A 19,808-nucleotide genomic window follows, 5' to 3' on the forward strand; every position below is an offset into this window, starting at 1 on the left:
GGTGTGCTGTCCAATCCCCCTGTAAGGCACTGTGCAACAGCCCAGTCTAAGGAGCCTACGTGCAGTGCGGATGATGCTGAAGCCTGACAAGCCTGAACTCAATTCCTGCTCTGCCCCCTGCAAGCTGTGTGACCCTGGCTATGTGAGCATCCCTCTCTGAGCCTCTGTCTCCGTGTGTGTGACATAAAGATGATGCCCACCTCACGAAACACTGGACCAAATTCAGTGAGGTCCTTCTGCACTGCTACTGTAGGATTACACAGGTTCAGTCCTTACGGAGTGTAACTAGGCAATATCTATTAAAAACCCGAATTCACAAAGTTATAAATTGACCTGGCAATTCTATTTCTAGGAATTTATCCTACATACATACATACCTGCACATTTGTGAAATAACTAAAGTTCCTTATAACAGTGGTTGTAACAGCAAAATGGTGAACAATAGTTAATAAGTAATAAACTACTATGCAGCAATTTAAAACAAGAGGATCAAGGCCCTGGCCAGTTTGCTCAGAGGTTAGAGCATCCACTCTCAGACTGAAGAATCACGGTTTCATTCCTGGTCAAGGGCACGTACCTTGGGTTTCCGGTTTGATCTCCGGCCCCAGTCGGGGTCATGCGGGAGGCAAACAATCGATGTCTCTCTCTCATGTTGATGTTTCTCTCTCTCTCCCTCCCCGGCCCCTCCGAAAAAAAAAAAAAAAAAAAATCAATGGAAAAATATCCTCGGGTGAGGATTTAAAAAAAAAGGATTAAGGAAGCTCTTTATGTACTAATATAAAATAAGGACCAATTTGTGCGTTTAAAAAGAAAGTCGTGTGTCCAATAATAAATATAACATATTGTCATTTGTGGAGAAAGACCATATACATATATTTGCTTATAGAAAATAAATCTGAAAAGACACAGACACACACCTGCGCGCGCACCTGGGAACAGGGGTTGAGAACCAAGAAGGGAACGAAGTGTCACACTACCGAGCATTTTGTACTTTAGATTCTGAGTGATGGGAGTAGGTTACCTGTTGAAAGAACTAAGCACTTTAAATTTGATGAGATACTTTAACAAATCAAAGTGAAAAATACCAATAATTCAACTGAAAAATGAGCAAAGACAAGAACAGGAAGTTTCTTTGAAAAAAAAAGAAATACGAACGGAAGCAGGGCATGACTCACCGTGATTACAGCCACACAAATTAAAACACGACGTTTTTCCTGTAACATGTCAACACTAAAAAGCCTTAATAACCAGCCTTGGGAAAAGGATGGGAAAACAAGTATTTTCATGGTTTAGGACAAAGTGGCACCAAACTAGAGAGCGGCTGGTAAATGGATCTACACTGTGAGCGCGCGCCACCTGCCCCGGCCATGCCTTTGCCAGGGTTCCTCCTACTGGCTGTACTTGCCCAACTGCGCAAAGCTATGCTGTCAAGAGTGGTCTCTGTAACAGTGTTTGAGAGAACTGGAAACCCAGATACCCACCGACATCCCAGGGAAATGCACGAGGAAAAAGCACAGAAATACCGTCGGAGCAAACGGCATAAACACTCAATACAACGCAACCCAGAGTGCAGCTCAAATAAATGGGTGAGAATCCACGGGTTTCGACATGGGTAGAAACTGAAAACGTAACAGTGAGTTTTTAAAAGAAAAAAAAAAAAGCAGACATAGCTCTCTCGATATATGGTGAGCACATAAAAGCACGCATGAGCGAACGCGAGCTTCTGTGGATGAGGGAAGGAGGAAGCAGGAGAGAGAACAGGTGCAGGAAAATTGGAATAGGGATTCCAACTTTGTCACTAACCTTTTCCTTCTTTTATTTAAAACAACCTCACTACACGTTCCTTCTGGAAGAATAACTATGCTATGGATGTTTAAGAATATTTTCTCTGTACTTCTCTACATTTTGTGAAATTAAAGAGAAATAAAATGGATGTCTAGAATAATCTATCAGATATGTTACGTTTTTGTTTTGTTTGTTAATCCTCACCCGAGGACATTTTTGCATTTATCTTCAGATAGAGTGGGAGGGAGAGAGGGAGGAAGAGAGAGAGAAACATCTATGTGAGAGAGACACATTGAGTGGTTGCCACCCACACGACCCAACCAGGGCCGGGGACAAACTGCAACCGAGGTACATGCCCTCAGCGGGAACCGAACCCGGGTCAGTCTGAACCATGGACCAGTGCTCTAACCAGCCAAGGCAGATATGTTACGTTTTAAAAGGAAGAGGCATCGCTTCTTGGCTTTTGGGCTAAGATCAAGTGTAGTATCTGTTCTTATCAGTTTAAAAGGAAGAGGCAGACGAGCATGTCAATTAATTCCTTTTGAAATAAAAAGTGTGTGTGTGTGTGTGTGTGTGTGTGTGTATAAAACATTTGTGGATGTTTGTTCCCCACAGCCTAGAAGAGAGCCTGGCATGTGGAAAGTGCTTACTGAACACCCACTGAATGAATGAATCAATAGATGAACGAATACGTAAAATCTTGTTAGCAATCATTACCTTTAAATGTTATTTGCCCTTTTTGTATGTATATTGCTTTTATATTTAAAAGTTTTTGAAAACTTAGTTTTAAATTATTATAATAAGTATTGAGATGAAAGCAATGCATGTAATTGGACTCATTTGAGGATGTGAATTTAATTCAATAATGATTCCTCTCAGTTCAAGTGTCCCCAGGAGCCTGTGTCACAGCTCGTGTGAAGACCCACAGACGGTCCTCACATCACCGCTGTTCCTTGCTCCTGAGCTCTTCACAGATACTCTATTACTGTGAAATCTGGGAATCTTGCTGGCTAAAATACTATAAGCTTAAGTTTTGCCATGAAAGTAAAAAAAAAAAAAAAAAAGGAGTAATCTTGGAAATGAAGTCTCGGAAATAGAAATAGCTATCACAACATCCACGCACTTTGACTTCTTCAGGAAGAGTGGAGGCAGCTCGGCCCTCCCCAGGGAGCCGTGTGAGGCAAAGTGTGCGACGGGAAGCATTAGGATCTGAAGACTGCGGGCAGGATGACAGCTGACACCGGAGGAACGGAAAGAGAAATCATTGAAAACCTGACAGCAAGGAAAGTTTGAGAAGAAAATTTAAAAGCAGAGCCACACTCTCTAGAAAGGCTCAGGGCCCTGAGGGTGTTACTGTTTCATACCTCGGTGGTGTCACTGTGACACCCATATTTCAGAAAAGTACACGTAGCTCAACCTTTGTGGAGTGAACAGAGAAAGAAATGTGGGAAAGGGCAGAGTCAATCTCTGTAAAAGTTCAAAAATGCCACAACGAGAGCTAGCGACTGTGAGGGGCCTCTGATGCGCCGGGCAGGGCTGGCCTCAATAGGTTTTAAGCTAAGACTGCAAACCTTGGAAAGGCAGTGTTAAGCATGCAAAAGTAAAACTGTGTCAATAAAGCGGAATCGTACAGACAGAACAATGACGTAAGAGGGACCAGAGTTCCAGAACATGCGACACCTGAGGAAAGTTTGAAGCAACAACGATTTTCTCGGAGGCAAGTGCAGGTCAAGAGGCAGCGGAATGAGGTGTCTGATGCTGAGAACAGTCAGACCCTCAAGTCAGGCAGGGCCTGCAGTGAACAAAACTCAGGGATTATCTGTGAAAACCCCTTAAAGCTCGTCTCAAGAAAGCGGTGGCAGTTTTTCTTTTTCTTCCTCTCTATTTTTTTTTTTAATTTATTTTTGTTGATTTTTTAGAGAGAGTATGGATGAGAGAGATAGAAACATCTATGTGAGAAATATCAATCAGCCCCTCCTGCACGCCCCCTACTGGGGATAGAGCCCAAAACCTGGGCATGTGCCCTGACTGGGAATCGAACCGGGACCTCTCAGTCCATGGGACTGTGCTCAATCCACTGAACCACACCGGCCAGGTAGTGGCAGTTTTCTTTTAAGCGCTGATGAAGGTGAACACTACCTGTGAAAAGGTGGGGAAATCACTTGTACTATTTGAGTTATTTCATTTCTTCTGTTCAGCACATGCAGCTGAATCCATCAACTGACTGAGTGGATGACGCAGCTCAGGTGTGTGGATGGATGGCCGAGCCTTAGCTCCCTGGTACGGGGCAGCGTTAACTCCAGTCTTCCCTGGTATGCTCCCTGTGTCTGCACTGTCTCCAAATCCCCCTCTCTAAGGACACCAGTCACATCCGATGACGGGCCCACCCTACGCCAGTACGACCTCATCTTAACTAATTGCGTTTGCAACAGTCCTGTCTCCAAACACTCACATCCGATGACGGGCCCACCCTACGCCAGTACGACCTCATCTTAACTAATTGCGTTTGCAACAGTCCTGTCTCCAAACACTGTCACATTCGGAGGTGCTGGGGGCTAGGGGTTCAACATGTGAATTTCGGTGGGGGTGCAATTCAACCCATAACCCTGGGTTTTTTCCCATTTCTTTCTACCTCTTTATGTATAATCAGTAATTAAATATTACACAAACTTAAGAAATAAGAACATAAAAAGAATGAGCATTGAAAACAAAGTTAAATGTTCTATTAAGACTTGATATAAGCCAGTCAGCTGGGTACAATTACATGCAGGTCAATTGTAAACGCCCGGGGAGAACGACAAACTGCAGACCTAGAACATGGCTCCAAGTGCTCTGCTCCCCTTCAAAGAAACCAAAACACAGAAACCAGAAACGAGAGGATACGTTCTGGGTGTGTGCTGTTTATATCAGAAACATTAACCGTAAAACCTCAAACAATTAACTAATAATAAAAATAATTGTAAGCCCTTGGCCCTACATCTAAAGATTGGTGAAAGAATGCTTTCGTTTCCTTGCTAAAAAACTGTTTATTTTAGTCAACATCCTTATGGGAACAGACATGGAGAAATGTCCACAATACAATGCTCAGTGAAAAATTCAAGTTACAACCCTGGCTGGTTTGGCTCAGCGGTTAGAGCATTGGCCCGCGGACCGGTGAGTTGCGGGTTCGGTTTCAGCCAAGGGCACGTACCTCGGTTGTGATTCATCCCGGCCCTGGTTGGGTTCATGCGGGAGACAGCCACTTAATGTGTCCCTTTCACGTCGATGTTTCTCTCTCTCTCTCTCTCTCTTTCCCTCTCTCTCCCTCCCACTCTATCTGAACAAAAATGGAAAAATGTCCTCAGGTGAGGATAAAAAAGAAAAAGAAAAATTCAAGTTATAGAATATGCAAAGTACCCATTTTTTCTTAAGAGTTTTAGTATATTTGAAAGCATGTGTACAAATGATTTTGAAAGGATTGAACCTGTTATGAATGACTGACTGAATGACTGACTGACTGAATGAATGAATGAATATTCAGTGACCGTCAGTGTTGTTGCCTTATGAAAAGAGAGACAACCCAGATATATGTCTCCTGACACAAATAAGCAATATCATCTATAACTCGTTGTGACTCAAAATGAACGTGCATCTCATCTTTACAAGTACTGGTTTACAGGAAGTGCAGAGGACAGAGGATCATGTTAGGAACATCATGGTGATAGAATCAGCAGAGTGCAATCTCTAGGAAATGGTGATTGTCTCAGGAAGGACTGGAATTGGGACTTGAGGCTGAAAGAGAAAGAATGCCAGGCCTGAAGTGAATAACCTTGGCAATCGGGTTCTCCACCTTGAGATTCCAGGAGTGGAGGAACCTAGAGGTGGGGGTGGGGGATTGGAGGCAGGACAGAGGCTACATACAGAGGGAAGCCAGGTGGGCGGTGAGCGTGAGGTCTAGTCCCTGGTGGCTGACCCCTTCACTGAGCGCATGGAACAGCCGCTCCTCAACACCCCAGTCATCCTGCCATGACTTAGAAAGTCATCCCTTTCTAAGTTGAATGAATGGACAAGCGACTCTCTCCTTAGTGACCCACCCAGGACACTGTGTCCCTCTTAGAGCTTCAGACCAGGGCAGCACTTTATCAAACACCCACACCACTTCTAGAGCTCACTCTGCCTCAGGGTACAGTCTTCCTGGCCTTATCTAAGGTAAGAGAGCCTAGAGTCCTGATGATCAACCCCTTCTTTCAACTGCCTTAGTTAATAGGTTTCTTTTACCTGCAACAGACAGAGCTCCCAAGTAACCTGACATCCTGATGGCATCTCAAATTCTGCAGAAACCAAGTTCCTCTCTTCCCTTTCCCACACCACTTACCAACTCCCCTCACACCCACCAAATCCCAGGAGCAAATCAGATTCGCCTAAAATGCCGTTAGTAGCAAGCCAACCATCTATAATCTAATTTTAAAAATAGACCAGAACAAGGTGGAGAATCATGTTAGAGAATTTCCACAAGAATAAAAGCAGAGGAGACTTTTTTTTTTGCTTCTTCTATCACAATGGCTCTGATCTGCATCAGAATTTCTGCCAACTTCACAGACGGGTCAGATTGAAAGGGCACTTGGTCACCACCCATGCCAGATCATCTTCTGCGATGCACACTTTTAATGTGTAAAAATTACTTTTTTCTTAGTAACCTATGATCAGTTTACAAGCACTAGGATAAAATAAAAGGGAACCCGATTCTCCACAAGTTAAGCTGTGGAGTACAGGAGAGAGAGCCAGTCCAGGAGTCAGGTGCTCAGTCTGCCACTAGCTAGTTGTGTTCCTTGCACATGTGATCTCTTCCTGACTTCATTTTCCAGTCTGCAAAGGGGCATACCAAAAACAGAAATAAGACCACCATGGACCACCATCATCCACCTCTCAAAGTTGCTGGGAGAGTCAGATGAGCTAGCGCTTAGCGAACGTCTTTCAGCAGGTACTGGGGACAGCAGGGGAGAAGGAAGACGCAGAGAACACCAGAGCTCGCTAGATGTAGCTGTTCCTGTGGAGGGGTCAAGACCACTCACTAACTAGCACTGCATCCGAGCCCTGGCTTCTTCCCGGGTCTGCTGCCACGGAGCTTGCCGGGGACACAGCCACTGGACTTCAAGAGCGATGCCACTGTGCTGGCTGGGTTGCTCAGCGGTTAGAGCACTGGCCTGTGGAGCAAAGGGTCTTGGGTTTGGTTTCTGGTCAAGGGCACGTCCCTGGGTTGCAGGTTCTATCCCCAGTTCCTCGGAGGCAACCGATTGATGAGTCTCTCGGAAAAATACCCTCGGGTGAGGATTAAAAATAGAGTCATGGAACAGCTTTCAGGCGGCCACTCCATGTGGAATGTTCCTGAGGGAGCAGCAGCAAGGACGCTGCAACATCGTCCTGGAAACACCTTTTTCCCCTCTTGACACTAATCTTGGCATCAGATTTGGCCAATGTTTCCTCTCTAATAATAATATTAACAGCAGCCATGTAAGCCTCGCAGATAAACACTATAAACATGTTATGAGTATAGTCAGAGTACATCTACAAGAACACAGTGTCTGAAAATAACCCTTGGCCAACATCACTCAGCAGGTAACAGGCAAGAGCTAGGGTCTGAACCAAGTCCTTTGGACGGAAAGTGGATCCGGCTTCCGTTTCCCCACTATGTTGACCTCGTTTTAGCTAGTTCTTATTACCTCCCTCTGGACCCACTGTGGGAGTCTCTCCTCCTGTGACTGTCCTACCAGGTGCTGTCGGATTCTTCTCCCCAAAGCCAGCTCTGCTTCCACCCTGCTCACAGCACCCAGCAAGGTGCACCCAGAAGGCAGAGACTTTCAATACGTGCTTGTCGAATGAATGAAAACTCTGCTCATGCTGCCTTAGCTTCCTCCTCTCTAGGAAACTCCTTGACCTGCCTGTCAGGGTCTTCCAGCTCTGCCCCCCGACCTCGGCAGACTAACTTCGTGAACACCCACCTCACGGGTCCACCATGAACCACGGTCTCATCCCCTCTCCAGACATGCCATTCCCTTGCTGGCATACCCTTTCCTCCACACCCCCAGTCACCCTGCCATCAACACCCTTTCTACGTTGAATGAATGACAGACGACTCTCTTAGCGAGCCCACGCCTGGGACACGTGCCACTTCTGCAGCTTCAGACCAGGGCGGGGCTTCATCAAATCCCCACACCAGCTCTACAGCGCATTCTACCTCGGCGTACAGTCTTCCTGTCTTATCTAAGCTAATCTTACGTGACTTTTTTTTATACCCTTTTGGTTGGACACAGGATGTAAAAGGAGAAAACTCCCCAGTCTGATGGCAGGAAAAGAGGGAGCCCAGCCTGCAGGTCCCTCTCTTCCTTTCCCACTGGGACTGGGCATTCAAAACACCTGTTCTCTTTAAATGAAAGAGTATGTGCATGGCATGATAGCTTCTGTGAAGATGCGACTCCACAGAGGACTCATTTTAAAGACTTCCGTTTGGGCGAGTGTATTAAGTTAGTTAAGTTAATAAACAGGCATTCACCTCTTTTTAATTAGTTTTCCTACCTCTGATTTGGCAACCATGAAATGCACTGGCCCAGAATGGAAAAGCTACACTTGCCTCATGTGTATCCATCACATTGCAAAGCACCTGACCGGCACTTTGAAACTATTATGAAATCTAGTAACAGGGTGAAATAATATAAATAATGAAGTGGTGGGAAAAAACCAACGCTGCAAGATATCAACTGCTAAATTCAGGATTATATTCTCTAAACAGTCCTAACAATTGTTTTTTGAAAGGGGTAGGGCTGGTCAGCTCTGGTCTACTGTTGAAACTTTTGGGACTCTTTCTCTGAAGTAATAATTCTTGAATGAAGTCAAGGGAAAGCGAGGCAACTTCCTAAGATTACATGAGAGTTTCCTTTCTTCAGACACCTCCTTCCACACTAATAATTACATTGGAGTTCAAACCCTTCTAGTGTGCTAGAAAGAAGCTATCTTTTAACTCAGTCATTTGAATGAACACTTTCTAGAATACCGCTCTCCCTTGTAAAATAAGGATGAGGAAGTATAGTGGAACAACACATGGAAAGAGATTCCAGGATTCACTCATTACATAGGGTACCTCATGTTGACACCCAGACTCTAAACAATCCCTTTTAAGAAGTCATTGTAAACTCATAATAAACAACTGAATTCTATGTCTTTTACACAAAAAAAGGAAGGCAATAGAAACTCTAGTAGGTTTGTGTTTATTCAATGATATTTACATCAAGCCTACAAATGAAGAGATATCTATTGAACACAGTGAATTTGCAGTCAAAGTAAATGAATAATCTCAGTTTATTTCCTACTTCTGGATTTTCAAATTTAGTCTTTAAGCAGTGACATAAACAGTAAAAAGTCTTCTGGACTCTCTTCAATGACAAGAGGGCTCAAAGAAATTTATTTCATTGAACTCAAATTTAAACTACAAAAAATTGAGAACTATACTTAAAACTGTTTCAGTTGCTTAATCTAAAGATAAATAAATGTAAAAACATTTCAATATAAGTGTATTTTAATAAAAATCCATAAACTACCCAAATATAAACACGTGCTGAAGTTTATTAAATACATTCTCTGTTTCTCTCTCTCTCTCACACACACACACACACACACACACACACACACACCCCTCTTATGAACAATAGCTGGCCAGCTAAGGCAGATGATAAAGATTACTACAAATTTTATCAGTTTAGTAATCATGATAGTGTTCAAATCTTTGTAGTTTAAAGAACAAGCTTAGAATAGGTCTAACATGAAGCCAATCAAAATTTAGACTGCCAAACCCTAGTGACAGATTCTTCCCACAGATCATTTTAATTTTCATAATCCCACCCCTGGAAACACAGACCCCGCAGACTTTGAGTTCAGCAGAGGAGGGGAAACAGCGGTAAGAAGGTGAACTTGTCACATGTATAGAGTAACAGCACCATATGCCACAAACATCACAGACTCTCAGACTGAAACTCAGGTTACGCAGGACAAAGGTCTGGTCTGCCTGTGGTCCTTGCCCGAAGCAAAGTCAAAACTGCATTTTATGGTGGGTGGAGGAGAGCTGGGTTTTTAAGCCATGAGGTAATTATTAACTTCTCTTTTGATGACAGAGAATTTGCATACATTTCACCCTAATTTTTACCTTTGGTATATACTTGAGGATAATTCATTGCTGTAGCACAGCGGTTCTCAACCTGGGGGTCGAACGACCCTTTCACAGGGGTCGCCTAAGACCATCGGGCAACACATATTTCTGATGGCGATTCATAACAGTAGCAAAATTACAGTTATGAAGTAGCAACAAAAATAATTTTATGATTGGGGGTCACCACAACATGAGGAGCTGTATTAAGGGCCGCGGCGTTAGGAAGGTTGGGAACCACTGCACTCGCAGAAAGAAAAAAGAACAAAAAGGGGTCTGGCGTGGCTCAGTGGTTGAGCGTCCACTTATGCACCAAGAGGTCGCCGGCTGGATTCCTGGTCAGGGCTCATGCCCAGGTTGTGGGCCCAATCCCCAGTGGGGGGCATGCAGGAGGCGGCCAATCTATGATCTCTCTCATCGATGTTTCTGTCTCTCTCTCCCTCTCCCTTCCTCTCTCTCTAAAATCAACAACGAAGAAAAAATTTTAACAGACAAGGGAGAGGGGGATAAAGAAATGGAAAACCAACATACCAACATAGTTTGATTTCATTTCTTATCATCACATTCCTGACGACCTCTTTAACCTGGTACAAGTTTTCCTAACTCGTGTGTCAATACTTTCTGCTCTTGTCCGAGTCAATGACCTTGAACCCCACGCTCTGGAGCACTGACTGCGTTCTCCATGGCCGTCCTGTCATTAACCACGCTGAGTGTGCACCCGCCCCGTCCTGTCCCCAGCGGTCACTTACCCTCTGGGAACGCTGCGGGCTGCACCACCCGGAGGAACACCTGCACCATCCGAAAGAGCGCGCCGATGGGCCCCGGCGTGAACGAGTCCGCGGTCTCGGTCTCGTAGTTAACGGCAGGCAGTTCAAAGCCCAGCACATCGGGACTCTCTGGGGACTGCGGAGGCCCCTCTGAAACGGTCTTCTGGCAGAGCCCCAGCAGCAGCAGGAGGCGGAGTGTCATGGTCATGGCCAGCAAGGTGCTCCACTCATGAGGTAGAAGTCACGGCCTCCTGCCTCCGAGGTTCTGGAAGCCGTGGGGAAGTCAGCAGCGTGCGTTCCGCGCGGGAGAGGGGCGGCGGGGGGAGGTGGGACTGCGGGGCCCTCGGTTCTCTGGCCCCGCTGGCATGCGCGGTCTCCAGGAGGGTCAGTTGCTCAAGGCAGCATCCCTGGGGGAGAGAAGGAGCGACGTCACTAATACAGCAGCCTGTCTGCGCTGGGAGCTGCCCCCAGGAGGCTGGCGGATTTAGAGTAAGCCCATCAGCCTAATCCGGGTGGGGTGCGGAGCAAACAGAGCCAGGGGCGGAAGAAAAGTGTGAAGCTGGCCCCTCTTCCACAAGGGCCACACCCAGACCCCTGATGGCTGCAGGAAACACCAGGTCGTGTAGAAACAGCTGTGTGGTCTTAGAAACTAACATTTACTGAGCACTTACTATTTGCCAGACACTGTTGTACATGCTTTACAGAGAGCACCCTGTTGAAGGCATGCTCCCATTTTACAGATGAGGCGGCGGACAGGATTTCAGTGGCTTTCGGGAGGTTTGCCTTCCGAGCTGAGCTCTAGACACCAAGACTCTCCTTACAGAGTGGCCCTCAGAGACTCAGACGGCCCCAGCAACGGGCTGGACACTTCTTTTCCCCAAAGTTTGTGTTGTTTTCTCTATCTCTAGACATAAATCTTACTCTGCTTTTATTCTACTTATTTGCTCGCTAATCTAATTTCTTTTTTTAAATTTATTTATTATTGTTTTTTTCTTTTTAAAAATCTTTATTGTTGGATGTAAAATGTATTATAGATGTTCCACATTTTTCCCCCATTGACCCCCTCCTCCCCACTCGCGCCCCCCTCCCACCTTTTCCCACACTATTGTCTGTGTCCATTGGTTATGCATATAAATTCTTTGGTTTATTTCTTCCCACCCCCCCAACCCCTTTCCCTTTGAGGTTTGTCAGTCTAGCAATGAATTTGTACTTCTTAATCCCTTCACCTTTTTCACCCATTCCCCCAACCCCCCTCCCATCTGGCAACCAACAAAATGTTCTCTGTATCTATGAGAATGTTTCTGTTCTACCTGTTCATTTTGTTTGTAGATTCCATTGTCGATAGATATGTATTCATTGCCATTTTGTTTGTTCATACATTTTCTTTTTCTTCAAAAAGATCCTTCATCATTTCATATAATAACGGTTTGGTGGTGATGAACTCCTTTAACTTTTTCTTGTCTGGGAAAGTCTTTATATGGCCATCGATTCTAAATGACAGCTTTGCAGGATAGAGTAATCTTGGTTGTAGGTTCTTGCTTTTCATCACTCTTTATATGGCCATCGATTCTAAATGACAGCTTTGCAGGATAGAGTAATCTTGGTTGTAGGTTCTTGCTTTTCATCACTCTGAATATTTCTTGCCACTCCCTTCTGGCCTGCAAAGTTTCTTTTGAGAAATCAGCTGACAGCCTAATGGGAATTCCCTTGTAGGTAACTAGCTGCCTTTCTCTTGCTGCTTTTAAGATTCTCTCTTTGTCTTGAACCTTTTGCATTTTGATGATGATGTGTCTTGGTGTGGGCCTCTTGGGGTTCATCTTGTTTGGGACTCTCTGTGCTTCCTGGACTTGTATGTCTGTTTCCTTCACCAAGTTAGGAAAGTTTTCTGCCAAAATTGTTTCAAACAGGCTTTCGATTTCTTGTTCTCGCTCTTCTCCTTCTGGCACCCCCAAGATGCGAATGTTGGCACGCTTGAAGTTGTCCCAGAGGCTCCTTACACTATCCTCATTTTTTTGGATTCCTTTTTCTTTTTGCTGTTCTGATTGGGCATTTTTTGCTTCCTTATATTCCAAATCGATGGTTTGCTCTTTGGATTTATGTACTTTATTATTGAAGCTGTGTAAATTATTCTTTATTTCAATTAATGCCTCCTTCAATTCTGACTGTGCATCCATCATTTCTGACTGGTCCTTTTTTATGCTCTTGAGGCCCTCACTAAGTTCACTGAGGTTCTCACTAAGTTCATTGAGCATCCTTATAAGCAGTATTTTGAACTCAGTATCTGTTAGGTTGCTTATCTCCATTTCGCTTAGTTCTTTTCTTGGGGTTTTGTTCTGTTCTTTCATTTGGGACCTGTTTCTTTGTCTCCTCATTTTGGCTGCCTCCCTGTGTTTGTTTCAGTGTATTACTTAATGAGAGGTATGGGGCTCGCTGAGACCAGATGCTGCTCGTTTGAAAGAATTTAGGAAAAACCTGAAGCAGGATCCAAGACCGGCCAATCCTATGGTTAAGCAAGTGGCAACAGCTTGGGTGGGCCTGAAAGTTGGGTGGGGCGGGGCCTCAGGGAGTCAGCAGGGCGGGGCTACCGGTGTGAGCCAGGTTGCTGGAGTCCCAGATATGGAGACTGTCTGCCGCCCCCTGGAAGGGCTCACCAAAGGAACAAAGGCCTCTGACAGCACGTTTGTCCCCGAGGAAGCCCCCTCTCCAGCGCTCGCTCCAGTGCCAAACAGCTCAGTTCTTCCCTGTATGTCTCTGGCGCCCCTCGAGCTGCCTCCCCTCCAAGCTAGAGGGAGAGAGTCCGATAAGTCCGTGTGCCGGCCCTTTAAGGAGCTGCCTGGGGCTCCAGCCGCGTCAGCCTCCCTGAGCCTCAGTTCCCGCTGGTTTTTCCAGCCAGAAGTGATGGGGATTCTCTTCCTGGCACTGGAACCCTGAGCGGGGCACCTGGTGTGGGACAGGGACCCCCTCAGTCCTCAGGAAGGACCTTCCCAGCCGAGGTATCCTCCTGATTTTTATCCGCCACACGTGGGTGTGGGACCAGCCCGTCCCCTCCGCCCTCCTCCCAGTCTGGATGTGGCTGCTGCTTTAATTCCGTAGCTGTAGGACTTCCATTCAGCTCGATGTCAGGTGGTTTTGAATGATGGTTGTTCGGTAGTTTAGTTGTAACTTTGATGTTGTTGTGGGAGGACGCGATACCACGTTTACCTACCCGCCATCTTGACCGGAAGTCGCTGATCTAATTTCAAACCTCCCCCTTCCATTCACACCCAACCCAAACTAGAAGAGCCATGGTCTCAAGGGCAGGGACCAAACTCTTCAAGGCTGAGTGACACTGGAGTTGTGTGTTCACACACTCATCTGGTAGTCTTGATGGAAACTTTCGCCCCCAAGTCACCACCTGGTCAACTTGGGGTCTAGGCGATGAGAGGCAGGGCAGAGGAGGACTCCTGCCCACCCCAGGAGAGGGAGAAGAAAACAGAAATCCTAAAAGCACCTACCAACCCAGTGTCTACTGAGTACCCAGCATGGTCCCTGTTCTCATGTTTCCAGCCTCAGAACCGAACACTGAGCAGGGCACACAGTAGGGACTCAGAAAGTGATGCTGAACATAAACATAAATAAGCCAAACAGCTGACTTGCTTGTGCCATTGCCTGAGGCTAGTGAACCAAAACAGAACCTACCAGAGGAACTGGGATTCTCAGCTGGTCCCCTCTGTTCAGGTGTCAGGAGGCCCGGGTTTTATTTATATAGTAGACACACACTAACTTTCAGAATAAAGACAAGGTGCTCTTAAAATATACATTGAGAGAGGGACCATCAAAAAAGTGACACATTATGGCCAGTGGACCCATTGCTTACATTCCACCAAGTCAAAGAAGAAGGTAGGATTTCATGAGCTATTTGAAGATGTGAATTTCTATAGGATCCCTTTAGATGTTGCTTGTCTTCTAAGTCCTGTCCCACTCCAATTACTTCTGCAAAGAGCCACCAATAGAATGACCCTAAACTCTTCCTTTATCAACTCGAGGCTGTTCAGATCCACTAGGGGCCCCCAGTACCAGCCTCATTAACCCTGGGCCTCCGTGTGTGCTCTCTTCTCCCCCCAGACATGAGGCCCCTGGGGACTGTTTCCCAAAGGTAATCTCCCCGCCAGGCATGGCCACTGGTCCTAACAGCAAATCAGTGCTCTGCTCAGCCATCATATCCTTTCCAGAGGGAACAAATACGAAAAAGTGGCAGCCTTTACAAGGCCCCTGGTCTGGAAATCTCTGGGCTGCCCAGGGCAGGAGGAAGGTATGAAACGAGAGGTGTGTGTGGTTATTCAGATAGGATAGGGCTGCACTAAGCAGGCAGGATGGTATGCATCGCACATCCTGCACACTGCACACAGGCACCACGTACATATACATATACCACACACTAACACACACCATGTCCGTAGATACCACACACTGACACTATATACACACTAACATGCACCATGTACATAAACACCATACACTGGCACACTACATGTACACACACCACACACTAACATGCACCATGTACATAGACACCACACACTGGCACACTACATGTACACACAGCACACACTAACACACACCATGTACATAGACACCATACACTGGCACACTACATATACACAACCACACACTAACATGCACCATGTACATAGACACCATACACTGGCACACTACATATACACACACTAACATGTACCATGTACATATACACCATACACTGGCACACTACATATACACACACCACACACTAACACACACCATGTACATAGATACCACACACTGACGCACTATATATACACACACTAACATGCACCATGTACATGTACACCATGCACTGGCACACTACATGTACACACACCACACACTAACACACACCATGTACATAGACACCACACACTGGCACACTACATATACACACACCACACACTAACACACCATACACACAACACATATATGTACACGTATGGACACACACACCACACTCTACACACACATACCTCCACACACTGCCATCTTATTTTCTGCCAAAGGACAGGCAGGGAGCAGAGCAGCTGGGAGGATTAAAGGCTCAGCGGCTAAGAAAGGCTGACTTCCTGGTAATGCCCGCAGGCTTCCACCAGGGAGAGAAAGAAACTCGGCAAGAGGCCCATGGGAGAGCAGCCATAAACAGACTCTCAGACTCCATCCCTGAAACAGCAGGAAAGGGAGGTCCCAAAGGAGACGCTGCTTCTCACTGCTGGGGAGGTGGGGGTGTCAGCGGGTGAGAAAGCACATCGAGACCCGGGCCCAGATGTCATCACTCCTGGGTGTAGGTCCCTCTTAAAGTTCAGAATAAATTTTCAGAAAATATTGAAATCTCACTACGTCTGAAACACTAGATGATTGATAAAAGTCAAGTCAAAAAGGAAAAGTTTTCCACGCCAGTTTTAATCGGCTATGCCCAAAGAGGTCGGGTGCTAGCCTATTAGCCCACACACCTAGCCTGGGAGCAGCTCCCAGACCAACATAAAACCCAGGAAACCCTGTGGACCAACAGCTGCATCCGCATAAAAGGGGCTGTTTATTTGAAATGCAAATGATCAGAACTAATTTCTAGAGGTGAGGGCCATTAATCTGCATGTTTAACAAGCTCCCCTGGTGAGTGATTCTTAAGACATCTAAGGTTTGAAAACCAGCACTGTTCCTGATAGCTGCCTGGCTCACTCATACTACTTTCCAAAGACAGCTCAGGCTTCCCAAACACAACAAAAGAAAGGCAAAGGCCCCAGCCATACTTCTCTGTCCATAAATTGACGCTTTTGTTGTTGTTAATCCTCACCTGAGAATATTTTTCTATTGATTTTTTTTTTTTTTTGGTTTGTGCCCCTAGTGGAAATCGAACCCGGAACTCTCTGGTCCGCAGGCCCAACGCTGCAACCGCTGAGCCAAACAGGCCAGGGCTCTATTGATTTTTAGACAGAGTGGAAAGGAGGGAGAGAGAGACAGAAACATTGATGTGAGAGAGACACATGGATTGGTTGCCTCCAGCACAACCCTGATCAGGGCTGGGATCAAACCCGCAACCCAGATATGTGCCCTTGACTGAGAATCGAACCCGTGACCCTTCAGTCTGCAGGCTGATGGTCTAATCCCTGATCCAAACTGGCCAGGGCCCAACCACCCTTCTTATAGTGAATTGAACTGAGCAGCTGTGTGGGGTGTCCGACTGACTTATACTGTGCTGGTGCAGTCAGGCACACAGTAGGCACTCAATAAAGACTGCTAAAATCAAAAGGTGGAGGGTTGAGGGTAGACTCACAGAACGGTCATTTTACCTATTTTGAAACTGTGTCAAACAATTATGAGCAGTCCTGGGGCCTCCGGAAGAGAGTTGCTAGGTTTCTTGTGGCTGCAACACAAGCAGCTGTCTCCTCACTGGAGTGGCCAAGGGAAGAACTGGTCTACCCTTCTGGGGGCCATATTTTCTGTTGGGATCCTCAACTTTGCCGGCTTTGGAAATTGTTCTGCCAGGTGCCATCTCCTTGCCTAGACACGAGACTGATCAATAAGGTTGTCTCACCATTTTTCTGGTGTATGGGGTATAGCTTCCTGGTTTTCACTCCAAATGCACTGAGTTCAAACTGAGGAAGGGGGCCCAAGAATGTGAATTTTAAGCAAATATCTCACATGATTCTGTGCCTGGGGTCCAGAGCCAGGCAATTCCACAAACCCTGGTTTAAAAGCAAACATGGTGACCATCCAGCTTCATTTCTTCTCTTCTCCTTTGGATGGAACTTTGGACGGAATTTCTTTTAAAAGGCTCTTTGTGGGGATGTTTTTGTCTTTGGGGGCTTGGGGGATGGGAGTGGGCATGATGGGAGCTGCCCAACCTCTGAGCCCTGTCTTGTGAGTCAGTGGTTGGCAAGCCCTGCCTTTCATTGTGAGGCGGGCTGAGGCACCCAAACTGCACCCTGGCGGGTGACTCAGGCTCAGCCAATCAGATGTTTACTCCTGGGCTGTGCTTGGAGCAACACATTGGGGCAGGGGCTTTCTAACTCATGCTGCAGTGCCAGCAGCCACCTTCAGAGACCCACCATGGTGAAAGCCACGGCCATACACCAATCAGGGGCTTTTCTGCATGTCCTGAGTCCTGGTCCCCTGGGCTCCTGAGCCTGGCTGACCAGCCTTCCTGTCACTTTGGCCAGCCACCCAATACAATTACCCAGAGTTGGCTTCTACCATTGGTAACAGAGCATCCTGACCTTTAACAAATCTCAGAGGTAGCTCTTGGTCCCCCTGCAGAACCTATTTCCTTCTCATTTTATAAAACAGTCAACAAAACAGTGTTTGGTTTAAAGTTTTACTATTTTAACCTATCCTCTGAGGCACTTGTTTACGTCATTGTCCTAGACTCACAGAAACAGTCCAGCATGGAATCATAAAGAAGTTCATAAAAAACATTATGAGACACACTAAGTAAACAAAACTAAAGGGCACTGCCGAAGAGACAACAGGGCTGGAGCGGGAGTCGGACTTACTAACTGTGACAGCTGCTTACCTTCTCCACGTTTTCCTTTGCTCATCTGTAAAATGGGGTTTTGAATAGTGCTGGAGGGTTAGAGACAGTAGGTTCAGTCCCTGGCACAGGGCTGGCAGTCAATAAAGGGCCTGTACTGCTCCTACGAGCATCAATAATGCTCTCACCCTAACAAGACAGGGCAGCTCCACGGACATTGAAAGAAAACTCACATGTGAGTAACGGCACGCAAGTTGTAGCATATGAAGTTGCCGACATTCAAGGCTTCCGGCCACAGAAACCCCGGCAGTTTCATATAGTTCAACCTAACACAGGACCGCAGTTGTTTGAGTCTCCAGGGGTCTATGTTGCAGCGCAAGGCGCGGGGACGTTTAAGGACCCTATCACACACCCTAACCTTACAAGGGCACCCGGCGCCCGCAGGACCGCGGGAAAACCTTCTGGGAGCCGGGCAGGGACCCACCAGCAGCCACCGCGGGCTGCAGGCGCAACCAGTTGCTGCAGGAAGCTTGGGGCCCCGGCTTCCCCAGCTTTTCCCTCCAAGCTGCCGCCAGGCCAGCCCGCTCCGGCCCGCTCCCACCTCCCCCAGTGCCTCTCCACGCTGCGGGACACAAAAGAATGGGCTGGAGGGCGGCTCCGGGAAGCGAGGAGACTCCAGGGATCGGCGCCTCCGGGGGGAGGGGGTTGCTGGAGTAAGTTGGCTGCCCCCGGCGCGTCGGCTCGCAGCCTGGGTTGGCATAGATCGGGGTCGCCGTTGCCGAGGAGAAGGGGGCCCGGAGCGGTGTTACCCCCACCCCCACCCCGGTTCGATCCCAAGCCCCTCATGCCGCGCACTTTCGGGGAAACTGACCTGGGGCCCCGACTCGCCCTCACCGCAAAGCTCTTCCTCTGTCCACGCTTCCCTTTGTTGTCCCGGCCGGCGCAGCACCGCCGGGGGCGCCCCAGCACCTAGTTCTGGATCCCGAAATCGCTGAAGGTCCTCGCGCTGTGCGCCCAAAGTGGGCAGGGGAGTGCTTCCAGTCCTGGGGTGGTGAGCTCCCTCGCGGAGGCGGGGAGACGGCCTCCCGCTGCACCCCGTGGTCCCCCTGCTACGGTCGCTTGCACAGCGTACTCCATTTGGCAGACCAGAGAAAGGTGACCCCTTTCCATACCTACCGGGAGGCTCCGCGCCCCGCGCCCTCGCGCCACCCCGGCACTCCCTCACCTCGGAACAGTTACAAGCCCCTGAGGAGCCCCCCTTCGACCTGCTGCACTTCCGAGATCGAGCCCGCGGCCTTGGGGGTCTGGGTCCGGGTCCTGGTCCCGGTCCTGCGCCCACCGCCTGCTGGCGCTCGGGACCTGGGAACCCCAGCTGCTGGCTCCCCTCCAGTGGATGGAAAGAAGACCCACCAGGCAGCTGGCAAAGTTTGCGCGTGTCCGCGCCCTGGCGGGACGCCCGGACCACCTCGCCCGCCTTGCAGCCCCTCTGGCTTCCTGGCCGCTCTCGGGGTTCGCACCACCTGCTAGGTGTCAGGGCGGGGTCTCGGGGAGCTGGGAGGTGAGGGGC

At 47.6% G+C, this 19,808-nt stretch overlaps 1 protein-coding gene and 1 pseudogene across 5 annotated transcripts in view; one reads left to right on the forward strand and one right to left on the reverse strand.

Annotated features, from left to right (window-relative positions):
- Positions 1 to 19,144, reverse strand: part of PROM1 (prominin 1) — a 97,708-nt gene extending 78,564 nt beyond the window's left edge. For 4 of the 5 annotated variants that reach the window (XM_036278915.1, XM_036278926.1, XM_036278901.1 and 1 more), the window contains exons 1-2: positions 19,113 to 19,144; positions 10,708 to 11,132 (exon numbers count right to left, since the gene is read on the reverse strand). In XM_036278915.1, the coding sequence (XP_036134808.1) occupies positions 10,708 to 10,933 (226 nt within the window). In that variant the 5' untranslated portion in view covers positions 10,934 to 11,132; positions 19,113 to 19,144. Of the gene's footprint in view, positions 1 to 10,707; positions 11,152 to 19,112 lie in introns of those variants that run through there. The other variant, XM_036278908.1, reaches the window with a different exon arrangement.
- Positions 2,234 to 2,379, forward strand: LOC118620980 (annotated as a pseudogene).
- Positions 19,145 to 19,808: the final 664 nt, after the last annotated feature.

The sequence above is a fragment of the Molossus molossus genome, unplaced genomic scaffold (genome assembly GCF_014108415.1).
Source record: "Molossus molossus isolate mMolMol1 unplaced genomic scaffold, mMolMol1.p scaffold_m16_p_1, whole genome shotgun sequence".
NCBI classification, from domain to species: Eukaryota; Metazoa; Chordata; class Mammalia; order Chiroptera; family Molossidae; genus Molossus; species Molossus molossus.